Below are 19,311 nucleotides of genomic sequence, written 5' to 3'. Positions count from 1 at the left end.
ACCAAGAAGTCATCTGTGTGACAGATACCAGAGGTTTAGGATAAAACAGCTTCTTGAAGCTCATACTTGTTCTACTGCTCAGTGTTCTCTAGTCCTATCAATCAGAGGGATAGTATCTTTCATGTTTAGATCCAGAGATGAAATGCACTGACTGCAAACTACTTAAAAGACCTCAAGAACTTGCAGGACTTCCCACTCCCACTCTTCTCCACAGTACTGTCCACATGCTCAGAACTGCTGCACAATGCAAGAGCAATTTAGTGCTCCATTTGCAAGGCCAGTGTTGTAAATTTCTCAATGCTTCCTGCTGCATTTGCAACAGCCAGTGCAGGTGGGTTCCCCCACACAGGCAGTATCAGGAAGTGGAACTTACCTCTTCATCATCATCAAACAAGGAAAGCGGAGCTTTTGTCATGGACTTGCTGGTGGGGAGAGATGTAGCTTTGGACTTCACAGCTTTACTTGATGAAAACAAATCCTGTGCAAACCAAAGAAATGTCACTTTGCAAAGCAAGGCCATATGTTTAAGAACTCTAAAGGGGACATTAGTGTTTTTCCTTCTGAAAAAAAATGTTTAGAATGTCTATGAAGTGGTGGATGCCTTATCTGATGTACCAATCACTTCCAACTGCACAGGAATTTTCCTCATCTTTGCTGGTTAATTGCTAGCTGAAAGCCAAAATGAAACATATGCAGTCTTTAATGATTCTTACTTTTAATTTGCTGCTCCTTCCTGTCTTCAGGCTTTTAATTTATGCCTGTGTGTAACACTAATGTTTAACTCTCTGAAGACAGGGAAAAAAATCAGCTTTCACTCCTGGAGCAAGAAGGAACTTTCAGAACAGCTGGGAGTACGTACATGGATGTCAGATATCCCAATCCTACAAAATGCATAAATAGTCCCCAGATACAAATGGAGTGAAGTCAGGATGACTATGATGCCAAGGATTTCTGTAGGGATTTCTTCAAGAAATACTCACCTCAGCATCCTCCTCATCAGAGAAAAGGCCCCTCTGTTTTCTTGGAGGTGTTTCAGACAAAGCCTTGAAGTCCTCACCTGAAGACTGTTGACTCTTTAGGACAAAAAAAGACTGCATCAGCACCAATTTAGATTCTCTCACATACATACACAAGTGCTCAGTATCATGTTCAGAGCTTTCTACAACTTTGAGGAGTTTTCAGCTAAAAAACAGTTTTCTAAACACCCCAAGTTTTGTAAATGCTTAGGGAGAACTGTGACACCCACCCTCCTCTCCCATAATACACACACAAGCTATGGGTTACCAGTTAAGCTGCTGTCAGTGGCTGCTGTAAGAGCAGACAGTTTCTGCAGCACTGAACTGTGACACCAAAGGTTTCTAACTCAGGCTGGTTTCAGCCATGAAATTCATAAACATTTTTTATTATCAGAGGCTTTTCATTTTGCTCTCATTTCAATCCTGCCTTAATAAGACTCTTTCAGTCACTGCCCACACTAATAAAAACCTCAAATAAACCCCAAGTTTAAAAGGAAAAAGGCATTTAAGGAACACTGAAGTACTAAATTATGGAATACCCTATGAACCTAGTCCTATTTCATAAATATGTAACTTTAGTGTTGTATATTGAAAGACTGCTTCAACTGCACTAGAAACTTTTCCTAAAACCTCAGCCAAACAATCCATTTATATGACATTACCTTTTTTTCCACAATTGCCTCCCTATGGCTTTCTGTTTCTTTAGCTGTGCCAGCAACCACAGAAGGAATGGCAGGTTTCTCCTTGAATAAATCACCTTCTTCATCATCATCAAATAGGTCAGCTGTAGATTTGACTACATAAAGAGACAAAACCAGCAGGAAATGAGGAATAAAGAACAAGAGAAGATAAGAGAGTCTAACAAAAGATACCATACTGTTTGATGATGACCAACATCAGGAGTCTTTGAGAGGAAAAGTCAGACAAGCTCCCAAAGTGAAACACTGCCTTCCTGAAAGCACTGGTGACAGAATATGCAGTGAAGCAGCTGAGCCAGCTGGCACCTCTAAAGGCAGTGTTTTGTATTGGTTTAGCACAGGCCTAGACCCTGCTAATAGGGAATGCTGGGCACAAAGATTCAAGGCTGTGTGAATAAAGCCTGTACCAATTCCCTGATTCAAGTCTAGATACTGTTCTAGTGGTATAAGGAGCATCCTTAGAGAGAAGTCAGGGAGAGCATGTACAAACAGCCCCATGTCACTCTGATGAAAAGAAATACCAATGACAAAAAAACCCTCTACAGCAAAATTTTGGTTGACAAAAAATCAACCAAAACCACAACCCCTCAAAACCCAAAGAAGTCGCAGTGCTGAAGGTTTGAATTTTATAACCCATTGGTTCCTACCAGTTTGAATTTTGACGACTTTCAGTGTTTAATCTTTCACCACAAATGTTTAGAGGTACCTGGATCTGGAGGCTTTTTAGTTGCTTCCACAAAGAAGTCATCATCATCATCATTATCAAATAGAACAACTTTCCCAGGTTGTTTAGGTGTTTTTTCTGTGCTCCGTGCTGCAGATTTCTTGTCTTTTCCCCCAGTTACAGTGGAACTAAACACATCACTTCCTCCTGCAGGTCAGATGGGGGCAGAATAAAAATCAAAATAACATTTCCAGAGTTACCAAAAAGCTGAATTTGTGCCATAGTAAGTGACATCAGGTACAGTTTCCAACTCAGCAACTTTTAAGGCACTCCTGCAACAATGCCACATCAAAAGCATTAGCTAGACACATTCTGATAAAGCCAAGTCACAGACAGCCCCTCACTCTCACTGCAGTCACTTCTTCCTCAAACCTGCTCATCTTCCCTAGGAACAGCAGCCAGGCTCTGTGCTGAAGCTAGAAGACTCAGCAGTCCCACACTGCTGTCCCTATGGACTTCCCAAACCAGAATCCTACTCTACTAACTAGTGCACCACACCACTGTGGCCCAGTAAGATGGTAATGTGCTTGGGGAGAGGGAGGGACAGGTGACTGAGCTCTTCCCAGGAGGCAGACTGGCCATGTGAGCCCAGCAGCCATCCTGCAGTACAAGGCTGGCTTTGGCCATGATGTCCTTGCACACACCAGCTATGGCAGTGATGGATTAGAGCCAGCCAGAGCAACTGCTCCTTCTGCCTCTCTGTGGGAATGTCCAGCCTCAGTGCTCAGTGTGTGATCATCTGAAACACTCCTAACGGTCTCAGCCTGTCTCCTGGCCTCTCATGTGTAGCTTGGAAATGAGACAGAGGTAGGGAGATACTTGAAAAAAGTCTGGCAGAAAGCTGAACTACTGCTATTTGGTTAAGTCAGCAGACTGCATAAATTTTGATCAGCAGCAGGTTCTTATTAAAAAAAAAAGTGTATTATGCAATTATAAAGTGCCTCAGGATTGACAGGAATACAGTCACAAAATGTAGTTATTTATTAAAGATTATTGAGTCCCTAAACAAACCATTCACTGGAATAGCAAAGGAGCCTTAATTCTTGGCTTTTCTCTGGTGACTTAAGCCTGTCTACAAGTTATTGAGAGGAAGCAACTAAAGACTAAACTCACTGCTTATACCTCCAAGAAGAAAGGATAAAAAAATCCCACACATCAATCTGCTGTTTTGAACTCTGCTACTGAGTTTTACAATTATTTACAAGTCCCCTTGTTGACATGTATCATTGACCCTGGAGTAAAAACTCTGCATTTGTGTACTTACTTCCTACTCTAAACATTTTGCTGACTGAGGTCGCAGTTAACTGAAACCAGTCTTAAAATAGACCTTTATTAAGAAAGGCCAAAACTTAAAATTCAGATACCTCAATCAAGTGAAGAGCCTGCACACTGACAGAAATCTTTATCAGTAAATTAAAAAAACAAGATTGGTCTTAACACAGGAACTTGATGTTTAAACTGTTCTTCTGCTAACCCTCAAGGCAATATGATAAAATGTGAAAGATCAAAATGCAGTTCCTTCTCAGGCTACAAGTGGAAGCTGTGACTGCATGTACAGCAGAATTAAGCTGCATGTCAGTTGAAGTGACACACATCCTTAAAAGTTCAGAGCACAACACTTGAAGCTGACAATTGCTAATATCTGCCATCAGTGACACCTACCTTCAAAACTCCTCCAGAATGTTTGATTATCCATAAAACATGCTGCAGTTTAGGCTTAGCATGGTAGAAGCATCTGTATTTGTCATTAAGCATGTGATCAAGCAATGCAGTGCTGCTGCATCTGGATAGTTTCTTCTTTAAAACCTCAGTAGGAGGTTTTAAAGAAAAGAGCATTTTGTGCATGAAGCAATTGGCTATTGAATAAATCATACCTGGAAACAGAAATACTGCACCTGCAGGAACTTTCTTTAAGGACTTTGTAGAGGATGCTGAAATCATAGGAAGTACAATACAAATGGATGCACTTATTTTATGCTGTCAAAGCCTTCAGAACTTTACCACAGAAAGGGGAATCCAAGAAGTTGTCTAAGCTGCTTTTTATTTCTTAACAGCTCAGAACTTTTTAACACATTCTTCTTGAACTTCTGGGCTATTTCAAATATATGTAACAGTCTACTTTTTTCAATTTAAACTCCAAAGAACAGCTCTACTACACTGAAGCTTATAAACACATTACAAGTTTACATACATCATTATTTACAACAGTTCACATTCACACACTCAAAACCACTTCAATGCATTCAAAACAAAATGGCTTAGTCTCCCAAAACATATCTGAAAATTCATCAAATACAGTGCTTCAGTAAAAGCTCTGCAATACAGAATGTGTGCTCAGAGTCCTTAAGGCTATGCAGCTAGTGAGAAACTCAGGTGAATTAATCTGCAAGAAGCAATCTCTGCTCCCCTCACACCCACAACTGGATCCTGTAAAGAACACTTGAGAAGCAGGAACCCAGCACAGAGCAGAGAGCTCTGCCAACAGCAGTAAGGACATCCTTTCAGTTCTAGGAGAGTATACAAACAAACACATGTAAAATTTAACACAGCTGCTTTCTATTAACACTGCTGAGGAGAAGAGACTTGCTCTGTAATTGCTACACCAGGCTTTCTAGTTTGGGAACAGCCTAGCTGCTAGCAGTAATAAATCACAGCACAGACAAGACTACAGGAGGCAAAGGGTGGTTCTTACCTTCGCTTACTGGGGCTTGCTCCTCTCTCTCTTTTGATTCTTCTCCTTTTGGTGCTTCAGCAAAAAGATCACTCTGCTCATAGATGAAAATGCAAAGGGAGGGAAGCGGTAAATTTGTTTCTGTAGTTAATTACAGATGCTGATTTTTCCATATTGAATGTTCACTTCTAAGCCAAGACAGAGGAGGTAATCACTCAATTGTTAACTTGAGTGCATACATGCAGAAAAGCAGCACTCTTCTAAAATTCAATTTACTGATCGCTAGTGTGTCTGCTGAAGAGAAGGAATGACCTTTTATTTGCACATCTTCAAGGACTTCCACTAATTATTCTACAGCTGGTTAGATCCTGATTATACCCTTCTGAGCTTTCCTACTGAAGTTTATACACTAAGGTTTGAGGGAAAAATTCAGGTCAGGGCAAGCATAAAAATACTCCTGAACTTCATGTAGATAAAACATAAGTGCAGGGAAATATATTACAGCTCAAAAACATTGCAGGGCACTCCCACAGTTGTTCTTGTGTTCAGGTTGCAGTGCCCTGTGCCAATGTCCAACAATCACAGCCTGGATTTCCAGGAAAGCTCCAGATTTTTTGAGTACTGACCACTTAACTTCTTGAAAGCCTCCCTCTTATGCGAATGGGGGTATTAGAGGTTGACTACCTGGAGACTCAAAATGCATGGTCTTTGTATAAAACTCCAGAAAGAAGACAAAATACTTCAGAAAGAGTAGGGGTGTGGCAGAGGTGTCAGTGATCAATTGCCATTGGTAAGTTATCATTTGTCTGTTGTCATGCTGTGTCTGCCTGCTGGTATAGCACAGTCTCCTCCAACGCACAAGTAAAGTGAAGATAAATCACCCTTCAGAGATGTTTAACTTCACATAACAGAAACCAAGCCCAGGAGTATGCAGGCAGGCAGCAATCACAGACAGATCTGCTTGGCTGTCCTGGGTCTACAGAGATGAGGAAAGTAGTCTGAGTAAAAAGTCACCAAGAGGTAACCAGTGATGGCTTCATTCAAATTTGCACTGACACAAAACTGCCTTGCACTATCAGATTATTTTTCTTAATATCTGCAGTATTCTCACCTCTTCATCATCAAAGAGGCCTGTTCCACCACTGAAGAGGCCACCCCGTGAACCAAACGGTGTGAAGTCCTCATCAGTCAGTTTAGGAGGCTTGAAGATGTCATCATCTTCATCTAGAAAGTACAAGAGACATGAGCTTTGGTAAGACTGATCAAGTCTCAGGAAAGGAAATTAGACACAACCAAAATAAAAACTGCTTTGGTTCCATCTGCTCTCATAAACATGACACAGAGAGAAGCTGCTGAAGACAGACTGGGTTGTGTGGTTGCTGCAGAAGGCCACATAAAGGAAGAACTCTCACCAAGTGTGCTTCCAGCCTTGTTTACATGAACAGCCCCATCTAGATTTGTTTACACATTCACCTTAAAGAATACTCACTGATATCCCACCCAGCTTCTATAGCAAAAGCCACGATTTCTTAAGTGTTATCTTACAATCGAGCCCAAAATTCAAAAGCATGAGAGGAGGATGTCCTACCATCTGATGGAACTCGAACTTCCTTCTTCTCTTTTGGGGTTTTCCTTGTTTTGGTCTCTGATGATAGGGCTGTAAGAAGAAAGTTAGAATGAAAAACCAGTCCACCTTTACTTACAGTCTGAGATCAATCTATGGCAAAAAGAACCTAAAAAATAGCAAACCAAGCTGACCTCTGTGCTTCCACATGAATCAGCCTGATTAATCAATTCTATGAAATACAGTTTCTAAAACTAGTACTTAAAATTGTAATAGAGTAATTCTGTTAGGCACTAGGGGTTCAACACAATTGTCTACATGCAGACTAGTGTCACCTGAGATGTCAGAAAGCAACACAGCTTTGCACAGGTTCCACACCTTTGCAGAACCTCCAAGCATCTCAAATGGTTCCAGATTTATTATTGTCTTCATTCAGCTACCAAAAGCAAAGCCAGAGTTTTATCTCCTCTTGCCTTACAAGGTTACTTCAATGACTGGAAGATTTCCCTCTAACTGAACAGGTTAAGTTGGTAGGTTTTATATTCTTGATATCAATAGACCTAGTTTGATTGTTTGAACTGTGCAAGAACACACACAGCTCTTGTCTGTTCATCTTCCCAATTTTACAGGTCAGCAGCAGTCTCACAAGCACTTGACAACTCAACTTCACCTAGCTATTTTCCACTGCTGCTTTGCTCCAAGACTAAATACTTGAGACATCTCTGCCTTTGAAAGCAACACAAAAGTTAAATGCATTATTTAGTCTAAAATATCAAAACTGACAGGAGCAAGGAAAGCTTCCTCAAAACACTACATTTAAGCAAAGAAAACAAACAATTCATACCACATGAAAACACCAATCTACTGCTTGAGGTGTTTTCTACTGCAGAGCTCACAGAAAGACCACAGTGACCAGTGGCTTCCACAAATTTACTTGAAACAGGAGAATGCACATGTGGTCAAACATGCAGAGGGAGAATCAGATTGGAAAGAAAACATTTCCAATATTGTGTGTTTTGAGAGTGACCTGTCTCACCTGAAAGCAATGTGTTTCCCACTGTGAATTCCAATTCAGTCCTCTGAGTTATGGGCAAAGAATTACTCAGAGCACAAAACAGTGTCTGTAATTCCTCTTGTCATGCTTTTACCTAATACATGTTCAAATAATAGACCTGTGTAACTTCATGTTTCATTACCCACAATCTCCTGTCCCACACTTTCACAAGTCCCCCCTTACTGCACAAACACTTTTCAAAACTTGGGAGATAACTCACATGAACACTCTTCATCTTGTCTGACTGGCACTTCTCCTTTGATTCGAGCTGCCAGCTCATCTGCAAATGATGTTGGCCTCTTCTTTTTCTGAGCAGCAGGGACAAGTAACAGCAGATCCAGTTAGCAACTTGATGCAATTACAATTACAAATACTGTATTCTATAGCCTCACTTGTACAGTATCTTGTCTAGACTTTGTCTGAAGCCCTCAGAAGAAGCAATACAGCTTTCTGTTAAGAAAGCAGAGATTAGGCATGCATCAGAATTTCTCAGAATTTCTAGTTCTGATGAACACATAGTTGTTAATGTCACCTTGCTTTGTAAACAGGAGAAACAAAAGGCTTTCACCTCACAAAAATGCAATCATCCATTTCTTAATATTCTTGAAAGACAGCTTTGATACTTTTTTAAGCTGTGAGAATCCCCGAGTTTAAAGGCATAACACATGAACAATTATGTTAAAAGACTACTCAGGATTTTTGGAGGCACTTCCTACGGAATTCCATTCCAGGTATTTGAGAGTTACCATTATAATCTCTCTAAGGACAAATTTTTTTAATAAAAAGTCAGATCTCCCACTCCAGGAAAGCAGCAATTACTCACAGGCTTTGTGCTTTCATCTAAGTCTCCTTCCTCATCCTCCTCTTTTTCAGAGTCAAAGAGATCGCAGCCATCATCATCATCTTCATCACTCATTTGGGCTATCCTCTAAAAAACAAATAATATCCTGTTCACATACAAAACAAGCACAAAACTTCATCTGCTTAGATAAAATATTCAAATCAAACTCACAGAAAGGACGGGAAATTACAGCCAATTTGGAGTACCTCACAGCTTTTGAAAGGTAAGGAAGGAGAGCTTCTAGCCCCAAGCCAGTTGCTGCATTCTCTAGCACACCCCAACCCTGTGCTGTGTTACTGAATGCTGCAACTGAGGACACAAAGGCTCCCTCACATGGTGTGTACCACTACCATGCACAAACTAAAGACCTGGTATTTAGTCTTAACACATAACACAGAGTTAAGTATTCCTTAGTGTTCCTTGATCAACTAGTAAAAAATCTTGCTCTGTCCTTAGGGTGCACAGCAGAATGAGAGACACTACATGCTCACATCCTGGTTTCAGTCACATCAGTAAGAGGGTGAAAAAGATGAAGTGAACTGGATGAGAGCTGGGGGTTGGCACAGGCAAGCACCCATAATTGAACTAAATCACCAACAACCCAAATATACTTGCTCATCTTAAAATACACCAGGCATACAAAGCTACCCTATGAAGGTCAGATATAGTAACATCTGAGTGTTTTTGCAACACTGTTTTATTAATAAGTAGATTAAACAAGGGTTGCTTTTTCCATCATTGCTCTTTTGGCATTAAATCATGCCAGATTGAGGATCCCCACCTAAAATTCTTTTGCAGTAGCACATCTAAATATGGATAAGATTCCTTCATCTAAAATCAATTACAAAAGTCAGGCTTCAATTTTTCCGTCTCAACATTTCTCTTCCCTTCTCATTCATGATCCAAATGGATATACTGTTTAAATATCTAATAGTGTTCACATCTTTGATCCCATGTAATACTCAAACTGTATTGTTCCTTGCCTCCAGCACAGCAAGATTAGATTTTTAATTATAAACCAAATGAACCCGCAGAAGCCTAGTTTTCCTGGAGTAGAGTCTTTGAACTCTCATGCCTCCCTAGTTGTTCCTCAGGAAAACACATATCAGGCAATGCCATCCCACATAGGCTCTGTATCTAATGACAGCTTGCAAGTCTTTAAGCCCAACACAGGTTCATTTTCAGAACATGGTGCCATCTGCCCAGGACTTTCCCATATAATGTTATAAAAATCAGGCCTCACAAAGTTGCTACTTATGACTGTCTAGAGCTCTCATCTCCTCTTTCATGCATGCTCACTGTGTCACAAATGGGAAGTGTTTCGGGTATGTACCAGAGCGTTTAACCATACCGTCTTTTGGTCATCTTCACTAGGGTTCCCAAATTCATCATCTGATTCCTGTAACATAAGAGACCCAGAGACAAGTATCACACATTACTTCAACCAGTGGTTAAGGGACAGGGCTCAGAAACTCTGAGCTTGCTCAAGTTTGGACATGCAGATCTCCTCACTATGATCTGACCAAGAAATTGTTCCCCCAGTGCTGACCATTTTTATGACAGGAGCTCACCAGAAAGTCATTAATTCAGCAAGGACAGCAGGCTCCATTGTGACTGCATCCAAGTAACTCAAAGGGATTTCACTTAAAGTGAGCAAAGACACCAAAAGCAAACACCTCAGGAGAAAGGGATTGCACAGTTACAAAGCAAAGACATCCCAGCAGGCAAAACAAATCATAAACTGGTATTCCAATGCAGCAGATTTATGAGGTTAAGCCTGGAGGTGCATCACTTAAAGCTTTAAACTTGCTCCTGAGAGTCTCCATCCCATTCTTTGTGACTGTAATTTACAACAGATCTGTTCTCTATAAATGCAATTCTTTATAAGAATCTGATTTGCTTCACAAAATTAAATAAGAGTGGAATAAAACACTTCAGTTTGAAGTATTCTACTTTAATAACAGCTAGAGTCAATACCACAAAAATGTTCCTCTGGAAAGCTGCAGAGGAAACCACTGCATGAGAACAATAACAAAATATATATATCCCAACCAACACTGGGAAAAAACATCGTGCAGTATTATCTTGAGAGCCAACTTTAAAAAGCAAGGTAGTTAATGGCCTCACATGCAAGGAATGTTTGTGCAAAGCAGCTGGTACTTGCCACTTACCTCCTCATCCTTCTCTTCACTGTCAATTACACTTCCACGATCGCTATCTACTGATCCTTCTAATTTAAATGGAAACAAAAAAGTTAACATCAGACACAGAACAATGTGGTCACCATTTAAGCCACCTAAAGAGTCTGAGAAGAAAACTAAAATTCAGGTGGGTAGAGAGTGGTTTGAAAGAACTTTGACAGCTGATGAAATGTTAATACTTTGCATTTCTAATACACAAAGCACAAGTAACTGAGAAATTACTGCTTTGTATACTGGAAATGTGGTTGTTATACATGATCAACATTTTTTTTCCCCAGCTAATTACAGCCTGCATCTAACCATGCAAGAACAGTACACAGGAAAACCAAAGCAGTGATTTAAAACAGTCAAAAATCTTGGATTAGGACCTAATTACTTGTATAGAAATAAAAGGTCATGCCAGCACATACCTTCACTAGAGAGATCCCCAAGGCCAACATCATCCTGTTCCATAAACTGCTGAGAGCCAATCAAGTAAGGTAAAGGTCTGTCAATATAGAGATCCTGGAAAGGGACAACATCAGGTCTTTCTGACATCTTTGAACAGCCCTCAGAACAGAAGCCTTACATCCCTTGTCTTAACTCAAGGAAGATACAAGCTTGTTAAGAGTCCCACCAAACCTATGCTTCAAGTCAACATGTGACTGGGTGGGCTAGCTGATGTTTATTTCCCTCAACACCATCCAACAAAGTGGGTACTTCTGTTTGTGTAGTCCCAACTTGTTTTTTGCATGCCATCTAACAGAAGAATATCCTTGCAAAGACCTACAGGTCTTATCCCAAAACCTAGACCTTGGATTTTTAATTATTTGGATGGTAAAAACAACCCATAAAGATATGGTTTGTACCCACAAAGCATGAAATTTGTACATCCCACTCTCACACAGAACTGAGGCTTCCCCTTCAAAGTTCACGCCAATAAACTAACTTCCTTTAGGATGCCATACCTTAATGCTAACCTAACTGCAAGACAGACAGGTTACAAAAGGAGTAGCTCAGCAGAGAGCATTTCTTCAGATGCAGTCATCAAACCCTCTTTTTAGGCAACAGGTTTAGGTAACATCAGTTTTACACTAAGGCAGCAATACAGCTGACAGAAGCAAAGAGCAAGTCCAAGAAAGCAAAACAAACCCAGCAAAAACGGGTCCCTGTACCTTTGGCTCAAGTATCAGTTCCATTCTTTCATTACTTTCTTCCTCTTCGGAGTCAGAGTTCCCTGCTTTGATGTCTAGCTGTTCAAATGCACTGTCCAGAACCTGCAACCCATAATTCACTGCTTCTTGAATTTTAGGGATTAGATCAGCTTCTTTCTGTTCCCGCGTCTTTTCCTTTAGCAACAGAAAAAAACACATGCTCATTGCATTTTACTTAAGACTCAGTCTTACCACAACACACATTCAAAATGTTAATTTCAAATCAGCACAATGAAAGGTTTTTCACTACGTTGATTAGAAGGACAATCAGATTTTTTTTTTTTTGCTTGACTTAATTCCTTTTCATCATTCCAGAAACAGAGATGTTCTAAACATCCACACAAGCACAATATTGTTTTACTTGTGCTCCTAAACTATTATGGGGACATTTATGGTATAATACATCTAGATTGTAATATACATACATACATACATATATGTAGCTCTCTTACACACATCCATATATATATATAGCTCTCTGAGTACTTATTCCTAGGAATTATTTCAGTCAGATTCTGCTTCCCCAATTTACTACCTGTGAATCCAGTAAGGTTGCCCAAGGCCTTCTTGCTGAAAAAACATGCATAACCACTTAAAAATCAATGCATAAGTCTTGTCTGCTGCATACAGTACTGAGCTTGGGGAGGTACTAACAGATGATCACACACTGTAGTAGCCTCCAATATCACTGTCAACTTTATGACTGAGTGACATACACTATCCAACAGAAAGGAGAAAGGAAGGAGTTTGGTTTGTAAGCTGTAAATGTAAGCAAAGCAAGTTTGAAAACGAGAAGGTAGACAATGGCTGCAAACATACTGCCAGCACTCAAGGCAGCTGAAGTTAAACTACCTGCTCTGTTTTGTCTCCAACATCAGCTTTGGGAATAGGCTCTTCCACTTCTTCATCATATACTCTCTGAAAAGTCAAGCAAAATTAATTCATGTAAGAACAATGTACTACTACAGGGGCTAAACCATGGGGTACCACCACAAAGTGCACTGTTAATATGTAATTAATCACACATTAGTTCATTACACATTAAAAAAGGAAGCCATGGATGATGTCAAGTACCTTCATGCATTGGTACTGAAGGTACCATTGGCAGCCTCTCAATGCAACTGAGGTAGTTCAAGTCTGCTAACAGACTAACCTGAACATGATAAAAAATGCACTGTTTTAACATTTCCAATGTAAAGCTGTTCTAGACACCTTCAGAGTGAAACCTATAGTTTACTTAGAGGCTGTCTACTTTAGTTTTCTGTTTTTTAGTAGCTTTTCCTCCCATACTCACAGAAAGGGTTCACAACAACCCTCAACCTTCAGTTTATTCTGATGATCCCTCACATCCAGCAATCTTTTATAGGAACAAGGAGAAAAAGGGGAATAAAAGATCTCCATGAAACCTGCAAACCTAAATCCAAATCTGAAACACAGGTGCAGTTATCCCTTGGGAAGAGACAGATCTCTTACTAACTAAAATGAAAATCAGAAATGAAGACCTATTTCTGTGCACCTTAATTTGGGAACAAACAGCTGTAAGCACATGAGATTTAAAACATTTGGTACAAACTGCTCTCAGCAGAATCATTATGCTGAACAGCCAAGCTAGGTCAGAAAAGACACTGCAGCACTGACAAAACCCACTAGCAGCAAAAACCCCCAGAATATAAATCCAGTTTTTCATCTTTTCCTCTGCTACCACCCTTCCAATAATAATGCCATGACGAGGCACCTATGGCCTGAAATAATGCTGATCAAAACAAAACACTTGATAAAACTCACAGTGCTAAAAACCCTCCAAAATCTGAAATACTATCAAAGCTCTCCACCTTAATTAGACACATATAGCGATACAATGCTGCAACAGGCTTTCGAGTCCAGCTTTATCTTTCAAAACAGAGATATCTATAAAGTGGCAACATTAACCAGAAAATATGCTTGTCATGACCACATGAAGGGGACAACTACCTGCAGGCCAACACCTTTAATACCGAATGCTTTTACAGTAAAATAACACCATTAAGCAAATTTACAGCATTGTATAACATTCTTCATATTTAGATAGGTAAGGCAGACAAATGCTACATTCCTGCAACTTGTGAAGATAAACCAAGAAATCCCAGAATTCCCAACTCATTCATAGTTCTAAAACCAAAACTCTTATCTCCTGGTTATGTATCAGCAAGGAAGGAAGGTATTGCTAAAAAGGCAAAGGGAGCCTGCCAGTATTGGATAGTGCATCACTCACAAGGGAATTAGGATATCTTTTAACAAAATACAATTAAAAGTAATTTCATCCCTAAATCAGCATCAGACTTGCCAGAAAGCTAAATCACTCCTACATTAATAGACAATGACAAAGTTTGAAGTACAAGTTTGATGTTGTACTAGAGCACACTCACATTCTCTATGAACTGTGTGTTGGACAACATAAGAAAGTCATTGAAGACATTATGAAGGCGGCAGTCGGTAGCTTTTGTTTCACTGATCAAGCCGTCCACCTGTTTTTTGATTTCGTGTGTCCTGGAAATGGTTTGCTGTGAGAATTCTTGTAGAAAATGCAGAAGCTGTTGACAACAACAAAGGAAAGCAATAGTCAGCATCCAACTCTTTCCTTTTGGCACCGTTTGTGAGACAGGCAGAACTGACCACACACTTCAGCTGAGGACCAAAACACGCGCACATTACACTGAACCGCTCCCACGCACACACACAGGACAAGTCTCAGCCACTTCATTCCGCATCTCCGTTCCAGCCAAGCCCTCACTTCAGTGTTCCTGCCCGGAGCGCAGGGTTAAAGCACCGAGAGAGCGGCCGGGCCCGGGGGCTGCGCTCTTCCCGCGGCAGGCCCTCTCCCGAGCCCCGGCCCCGAGCCCGGGGAGGCCGCGGCCCCGCACCCCTCCGCTGCCGGGTCAGGCCCGTCCCGGCCGCACCGCTCACCCCGGCGTCCGAGGCCAAGGACCAGCTCTGGCTGCTCTTGCGGATCTCGTCCAGCGACCAGGGCCGCTCCCACACCGGCGCCGGCTCCGCCACGTCCCCGTTCATCTGCGGGAGAAGGACAGTGAGCAGCGGGGCCGCCGCCAGTGCCGCTCCCGGCCCGGCCCGGTCCCGCCGGTGCCGCTCCCGGCCCGGTCCCGCCGCTCACCCTGAGCCGGTCCCGCCGGTGCCGCTCCCGGCCCGGCCCGACCCGGCCCGGTCCGCCGCTTGCCCTGGGCCGGTCCCGCCGGTGCCGCTCCCGGCCCGGCCCGGTCCCGCCGCTCGCCCTGGGCCGGCGCCGCCGCCGCGCGCGGTCAGCTGAGCGCCGTCACGTGACCCGCCCCGCCCGTGCGCACCTCAGCGCCGGCAGGGGGCGCCAGGCGGCGCGCGCGGGCCGTTGGGCGGAGCCACCGCCTCCCGTCCCGTTCTGTCCCCTCCCATCACATCCGTCCCCTCCCCTCCCGTCCTGTCCCCTTCCATCACACCGCGTCCCGTCCCGTCCTGTCCTGTCTCCTCCCGTCCCGTCCCGCCCTGTGCTACCCTCTCTGCGGGAATCCCGCGGCGGGTGCGGGTCCGGCCGCCGCAGCTGTGTCCTGGCTCTGACCCCCATCACGGAGAGACGGGACAGGAGGTGCCCTGTACAGGACAGGAGGTGCCCTGTACGAGACATGCCCTGTAGGGGACAGGAGGTGCCCTGTAAGGGACGTGTCCTGTACGGGACAGGAGGTGCCCTGTAAGGGACAGGAGGTGCCCTGTACGGGACATGCCCTGTAAGGGACAGGAGGTGCCCTGTAGGGGACAGGAGGTGCCCTGTAAGGGACATGCCCTGTAAGGGACAGGAGGTGCCCTGTAGGGGACAGGAGGTGCCCTGTAAGGGACGTGCCCTGTACGGGACAGGAGGTGCCCTGTAGGGGACAGGAGGTGCCCTGTAAGGGACGTGCCCTGTACGGGACAGGAGCTTGGCCGCCCTGCGCGGCGGGGAGCGCAGCCGAGCCGGCAGCAGGGTGTGCGCGCAGCATTCCCCGCTGGAGCGCTGCACCGGCCCCACCTGGTGCCCAGGCTTACGAGTGAAAAGGGACCCTTTCTTCCTATTTTTCTCACTGAACTAAGTGAAAGGCTTACCCTGAGCCAAGTAAAATCTCCTTAGTTTTAAAACTGTGAGCCTCAGTAAACCCGTGCCAGAATTCCAGGATCTGCTAGAAGAAAACACACTAACATGAACAAATACACAGTGCCAATCGCCCAGCAGGAATTCAATTCTCCCTAGGCCTTTTGAGGTTAAACACCCCCCACTAACTTCCCCTTTTCTTGCTATTTTTTTTCCAATGGATTAAAAAGCCTTGTCATACCACTGTATTTCATATGATCTTTATTACAAGTGAAATCACAAGAAAGGAAATGACAATAAAATAACCTGTTCTTCCAGGTGGTGACTAAATAATCCATTGGCATAATCAGACCTTTATATTTGCACATGGAGTTTATTTATTTCTTGAACTTGACTACATTGATACCACTCATGAGGAACCAGGGCACTGATTGATCTTGCTTGGATTCTCAAATAAGAAAAACCACGCAAGATCTCCAAGTTCTTATATATTGATCTAATGGCTACATTCAAATACTGGAAATACATTGCTAGGTAAGGGATACAGAAACTTCTAAAAGCAAGGTATCATAATACTCCTTTCAACTCTATTTTTCTGTAATTCTGGGACAAGACACCATTACTGAACTGGCTCAAACCTTCAAACCTAGTAGAATTTAAAGAATTTAAATTTTAATATACTGATAATAAAACAGGAACTAACAAAGGACAAGTAGAAAAATACTAGCCTAGCCTAGTTTCACATAAATATAAACATAAATATAAAATTATTCTTAAAGCCTTTTAGTATTTTGCTGTAGTTTCTTCCTCCACAACATTCCATCAGCCAGAAAAGCTTGCCTTTGGTTACTTTCCATATTCACTGACATGTGAATTCCCTTTGCTGATAATGCAACAGTGTTGATAATTTCATAGAAATTTGTGCATTATTAAACATGAGATCTGTGTGCTCTTTGTGCACTGATGCTGCAAAATGTTGGGTCTTAGCATTGAGCAGCTTCAGGTCTGGGGGTCTTGCAGATCAGTTTCCATAAAAAACCCAGCATGGCGGGACACAGAACCTGAGGAACCAATGGTTCCTAGAGGAAGCTGTTTATTTGTGATACACCAGTCTCTAAGCCAAGAGGACTATGAACAGCACAACAAAAATCTGCTTTCTAGGAGTCCTGTCCTAAACATTTCAGACAGAGTTACAAAAAGCATTTCATCCTAAAATTCCTTTTAGAGAGAAATGTAAACAGGTTCCATATAAAGTTTAGAGACAAGCAGCAAGAAAAATCACTGAGGGGATCTTGCTGATCCCCTCAGAACTCTCTAAATGATTATGTGACATAAAGCTATCAAAATTCACATATGTCATCAGGGACTAATCTGCAGATTAAGAACCAGAACATGTAAGACTGTACAGGGCTGAGGTCTCTGACACCCATGAAGCCATGCCTTATTCACAAACATTTACAAGGTAAAGAGAATAACACCACGAGCTTTCCCAATAGCTAACAGAAAGTAAACATGTTTTTATAACCTTAGAACAGGATGCAAACATAAAAAAGGTCAAATTACAATTAAAAGCTAAGCTTCTGCATTCCATGGAAAAGAATCCCAACACAATTTGTGCATTTTTCCTCATTTCCCTGGCCACTCCTTGCTCTCCTGCTCAGTAGTGCTGCATGTCCTGGCATAGAGGCAGAGAGATGTGTTGTTTAGCTCTGAAATTTTCAGAATTCCTTATTCTCCAAGAGATAGTCCCAGCACCTGCATTATCTGCAGGCTGCAAAAAGTCTTGGGGGTGACAAGCAATGTCAGGGCTTGAAGATGCCTCAGACTCTGGTGCACAGTGTAGAAAGGAGTATCTATAGCTAGAAGTACATGTGCTGTCGCTGGACCAGCAGAGGAGTCTGAAATCTCCAGAGGAACTTCCTCCTCTGCTTGGTGTTCATTGCTGGTTAATGCAGTGACAGAACACACTGCTTGCCTATTAGTGTATTTATTCATTTCAGGGAATTCAAAATCAGGTTTCCTATAAATAAGTAATTATAATGCCCAAGAAATAAGCAACTATGATTACCCATGTCACCTAAAAAGACCTTGCTATATTGATTCAAGATATTTACTGCAATAAGCTGTGCAAGCAGTAAACAGCACAACAGCTAACCCTATAAATGAACCTGGACTTGGACACATGGCTTCATTGATTCGCGGTTTGATCCTTCTTTGATCTGGAAAGTTCATGTCTGGTGGTAAAATCATGGGCTTGGAGAACAGGCATTATTACTCTGGAGATCCTTGGTGAGGTGTAGGAATACCTACTTTGTCAGGAATAGGGAAACTTGACTTCTGTGCTGTCTCTGGTTTCTGAATTCCTCTGGGTCATGGGCTCTGAAACTTGAAATCTCTGACAGTTAAAGGAGTCACCAAAAATCATGCATCAACTCAGTGTCAGAAGAAGAAATAAAAAAAAAAGTTCTGAATCACAGTCCCATGGTTTTCTACTTTAGTCTTTTGTAAAGCTTGAAACTCATAGGACTGATGAAGTAGTGCTACCTTCCCACTTTTGCAAACAGATCAAGAAATTAAGCTTCTCATATTAATTGAGGTATCATAGTTGATAAAGAAGATAGAGCCAGGGTGGCTGTGAACTTATGTTCCAGGTTAGACCCAGGAAAGCCTTGCACCAAGTATGTGCTTGTGAGCAAAGAGTGGCTCCACTGCAGACAATGGAATTATCCAGAGGGCTCAAACTAAGGATTTACATTAGTGTTTTGCTTGACCCAAGCCCTAAGATCTAGTTTGAAGGCTGCAGAAATTAATGGGAGTTTTCCAGCTTTCTTCAAGTAGGTTCAAACCTATTTAAACTAATGATTGTGTTTCCAACATATTGGAGGTTTAGTTATGTGCATGACTTAATGTGCAAATATTTATCTGCATGATGTATGTAAGTTCCATAGAATCAGGAGTGAACTTTGCAAAAAACTTATTCTCTGACTGAGTATTAACCTACCACAAGGACACCAGCTCTTTTGATGGAAAATAAGAACACCAAATCATAGAATGGTTTGGGTTGAAAGGCACCTTAAAGATCCTCTAGTTCCAACCTCTGGCCTTTGGCAGGGACACCTTCCACTAGGCCAGGCTGTTCAAAGCTCCATCCAGCCAGGCCTTAAACACTACCAGGGATGGGGCATCCACAAGTTCTCTAGGCAACCTGTGCCAGTGTCTGACCACACTTACAGTAAAGAATTTCTTCACAATAACAGTTCTA

General features: G+C 42.2%; 1 protein-coding gene across 3 annotated transcripts in view; it reads right to left on the bottom strand.

Moving 5' to 3' along the window:
• The window catches only part of LOC128937619 (WASH complex subunit 2C-like), a 34,054-nt gene extending 19,044 nt beyond the window's left edge, over window positions 1-15,010 (bottom strand). For 2 of the 3 annotated variants that reach the window (XM_054277396.1, XM_054277397.1), the window contains exons 1-17: window positions 14,906-15,010; window positions 14,368-14,532; window positions 12,815-12,880; window positions 11,924-12,097; window positions 11,180-11,273; window positions 10,740-10,798; window positions 9,920-9,967; window positions 8,551-8,655; window positions 7,948-8,035; window positions 6,698-6,766; window positions 6,221-6,333; window positions 5,131-5,203; window positions 4,313-4,369; window positions 2,421-2,585; window positions 1,679-1,812; window positions 981-1,073; window positions 374-478 (exon numbers count right to left, since the gene is read on the bottom strand). In XM_054277396.1, the coding sequence (XP_054133371.1) occupies window positions 374-478; window positions 981-1,073; window positions 1,679-1,812; window positions 2,421-2,585; window positions 4,313-4,369; window positions 5,131-5,203; window positions 6,221-6,333; window positions 6,698-6,766; window positions 7,948-8,035; window positions 8,551-8,655; window positions 9,920-9,967; window positions 10,740-10,798; window positions 11,180-11,273; window positions 11,924-12,097; window positions 12,815-12,880; window positions 14,368-14,532; window positions 14,906-15,010 (1,713 nt within the window). Of the gene's footprint in view, window positions 1-373; window positions 479-980; window positions 1,074-1,678; window positions 1,813-2,420; window positions 2,586-4,312; window positions 4,370-5,130; window positions 5,204-6,220; window positions 6,334-6,697; window positions 6,767-7,947; window positions 8,036-8,550; window positions 8,656-9,919; window positions 9,968-10,739; window positions 10,799-11,179; window positions 11,274-11,923; window positions 12,098-12,814; window positions 12,881-14,367; window positions 14,533-14,905 lie in introns of those variants that run through there. The other variant, XM_054277399.1, reaches the window with a different exon arrangement.
• Window positions 15,011-19,311: the final 4,301 nt, after the last annotated feature.

This window comes from Melozone crissalis, unplaced genomic scaffold (genome assembly GCF_028551555.1).
Source record: "Melozone crissalis strain CALT ecotype California unplaced genomic scaffold, PUWL_Pcris_2 ptg000019l_1, whole genome shotgun sequence".
NCBI lineage: Eukaryota > Metazoa > Chordata > Aves > Passeriformes > Passerellidae > Melozone > Melozone crissalis.
This window is presented reverse-complemented; position numbering and strand designations above follow the sequence as displayed.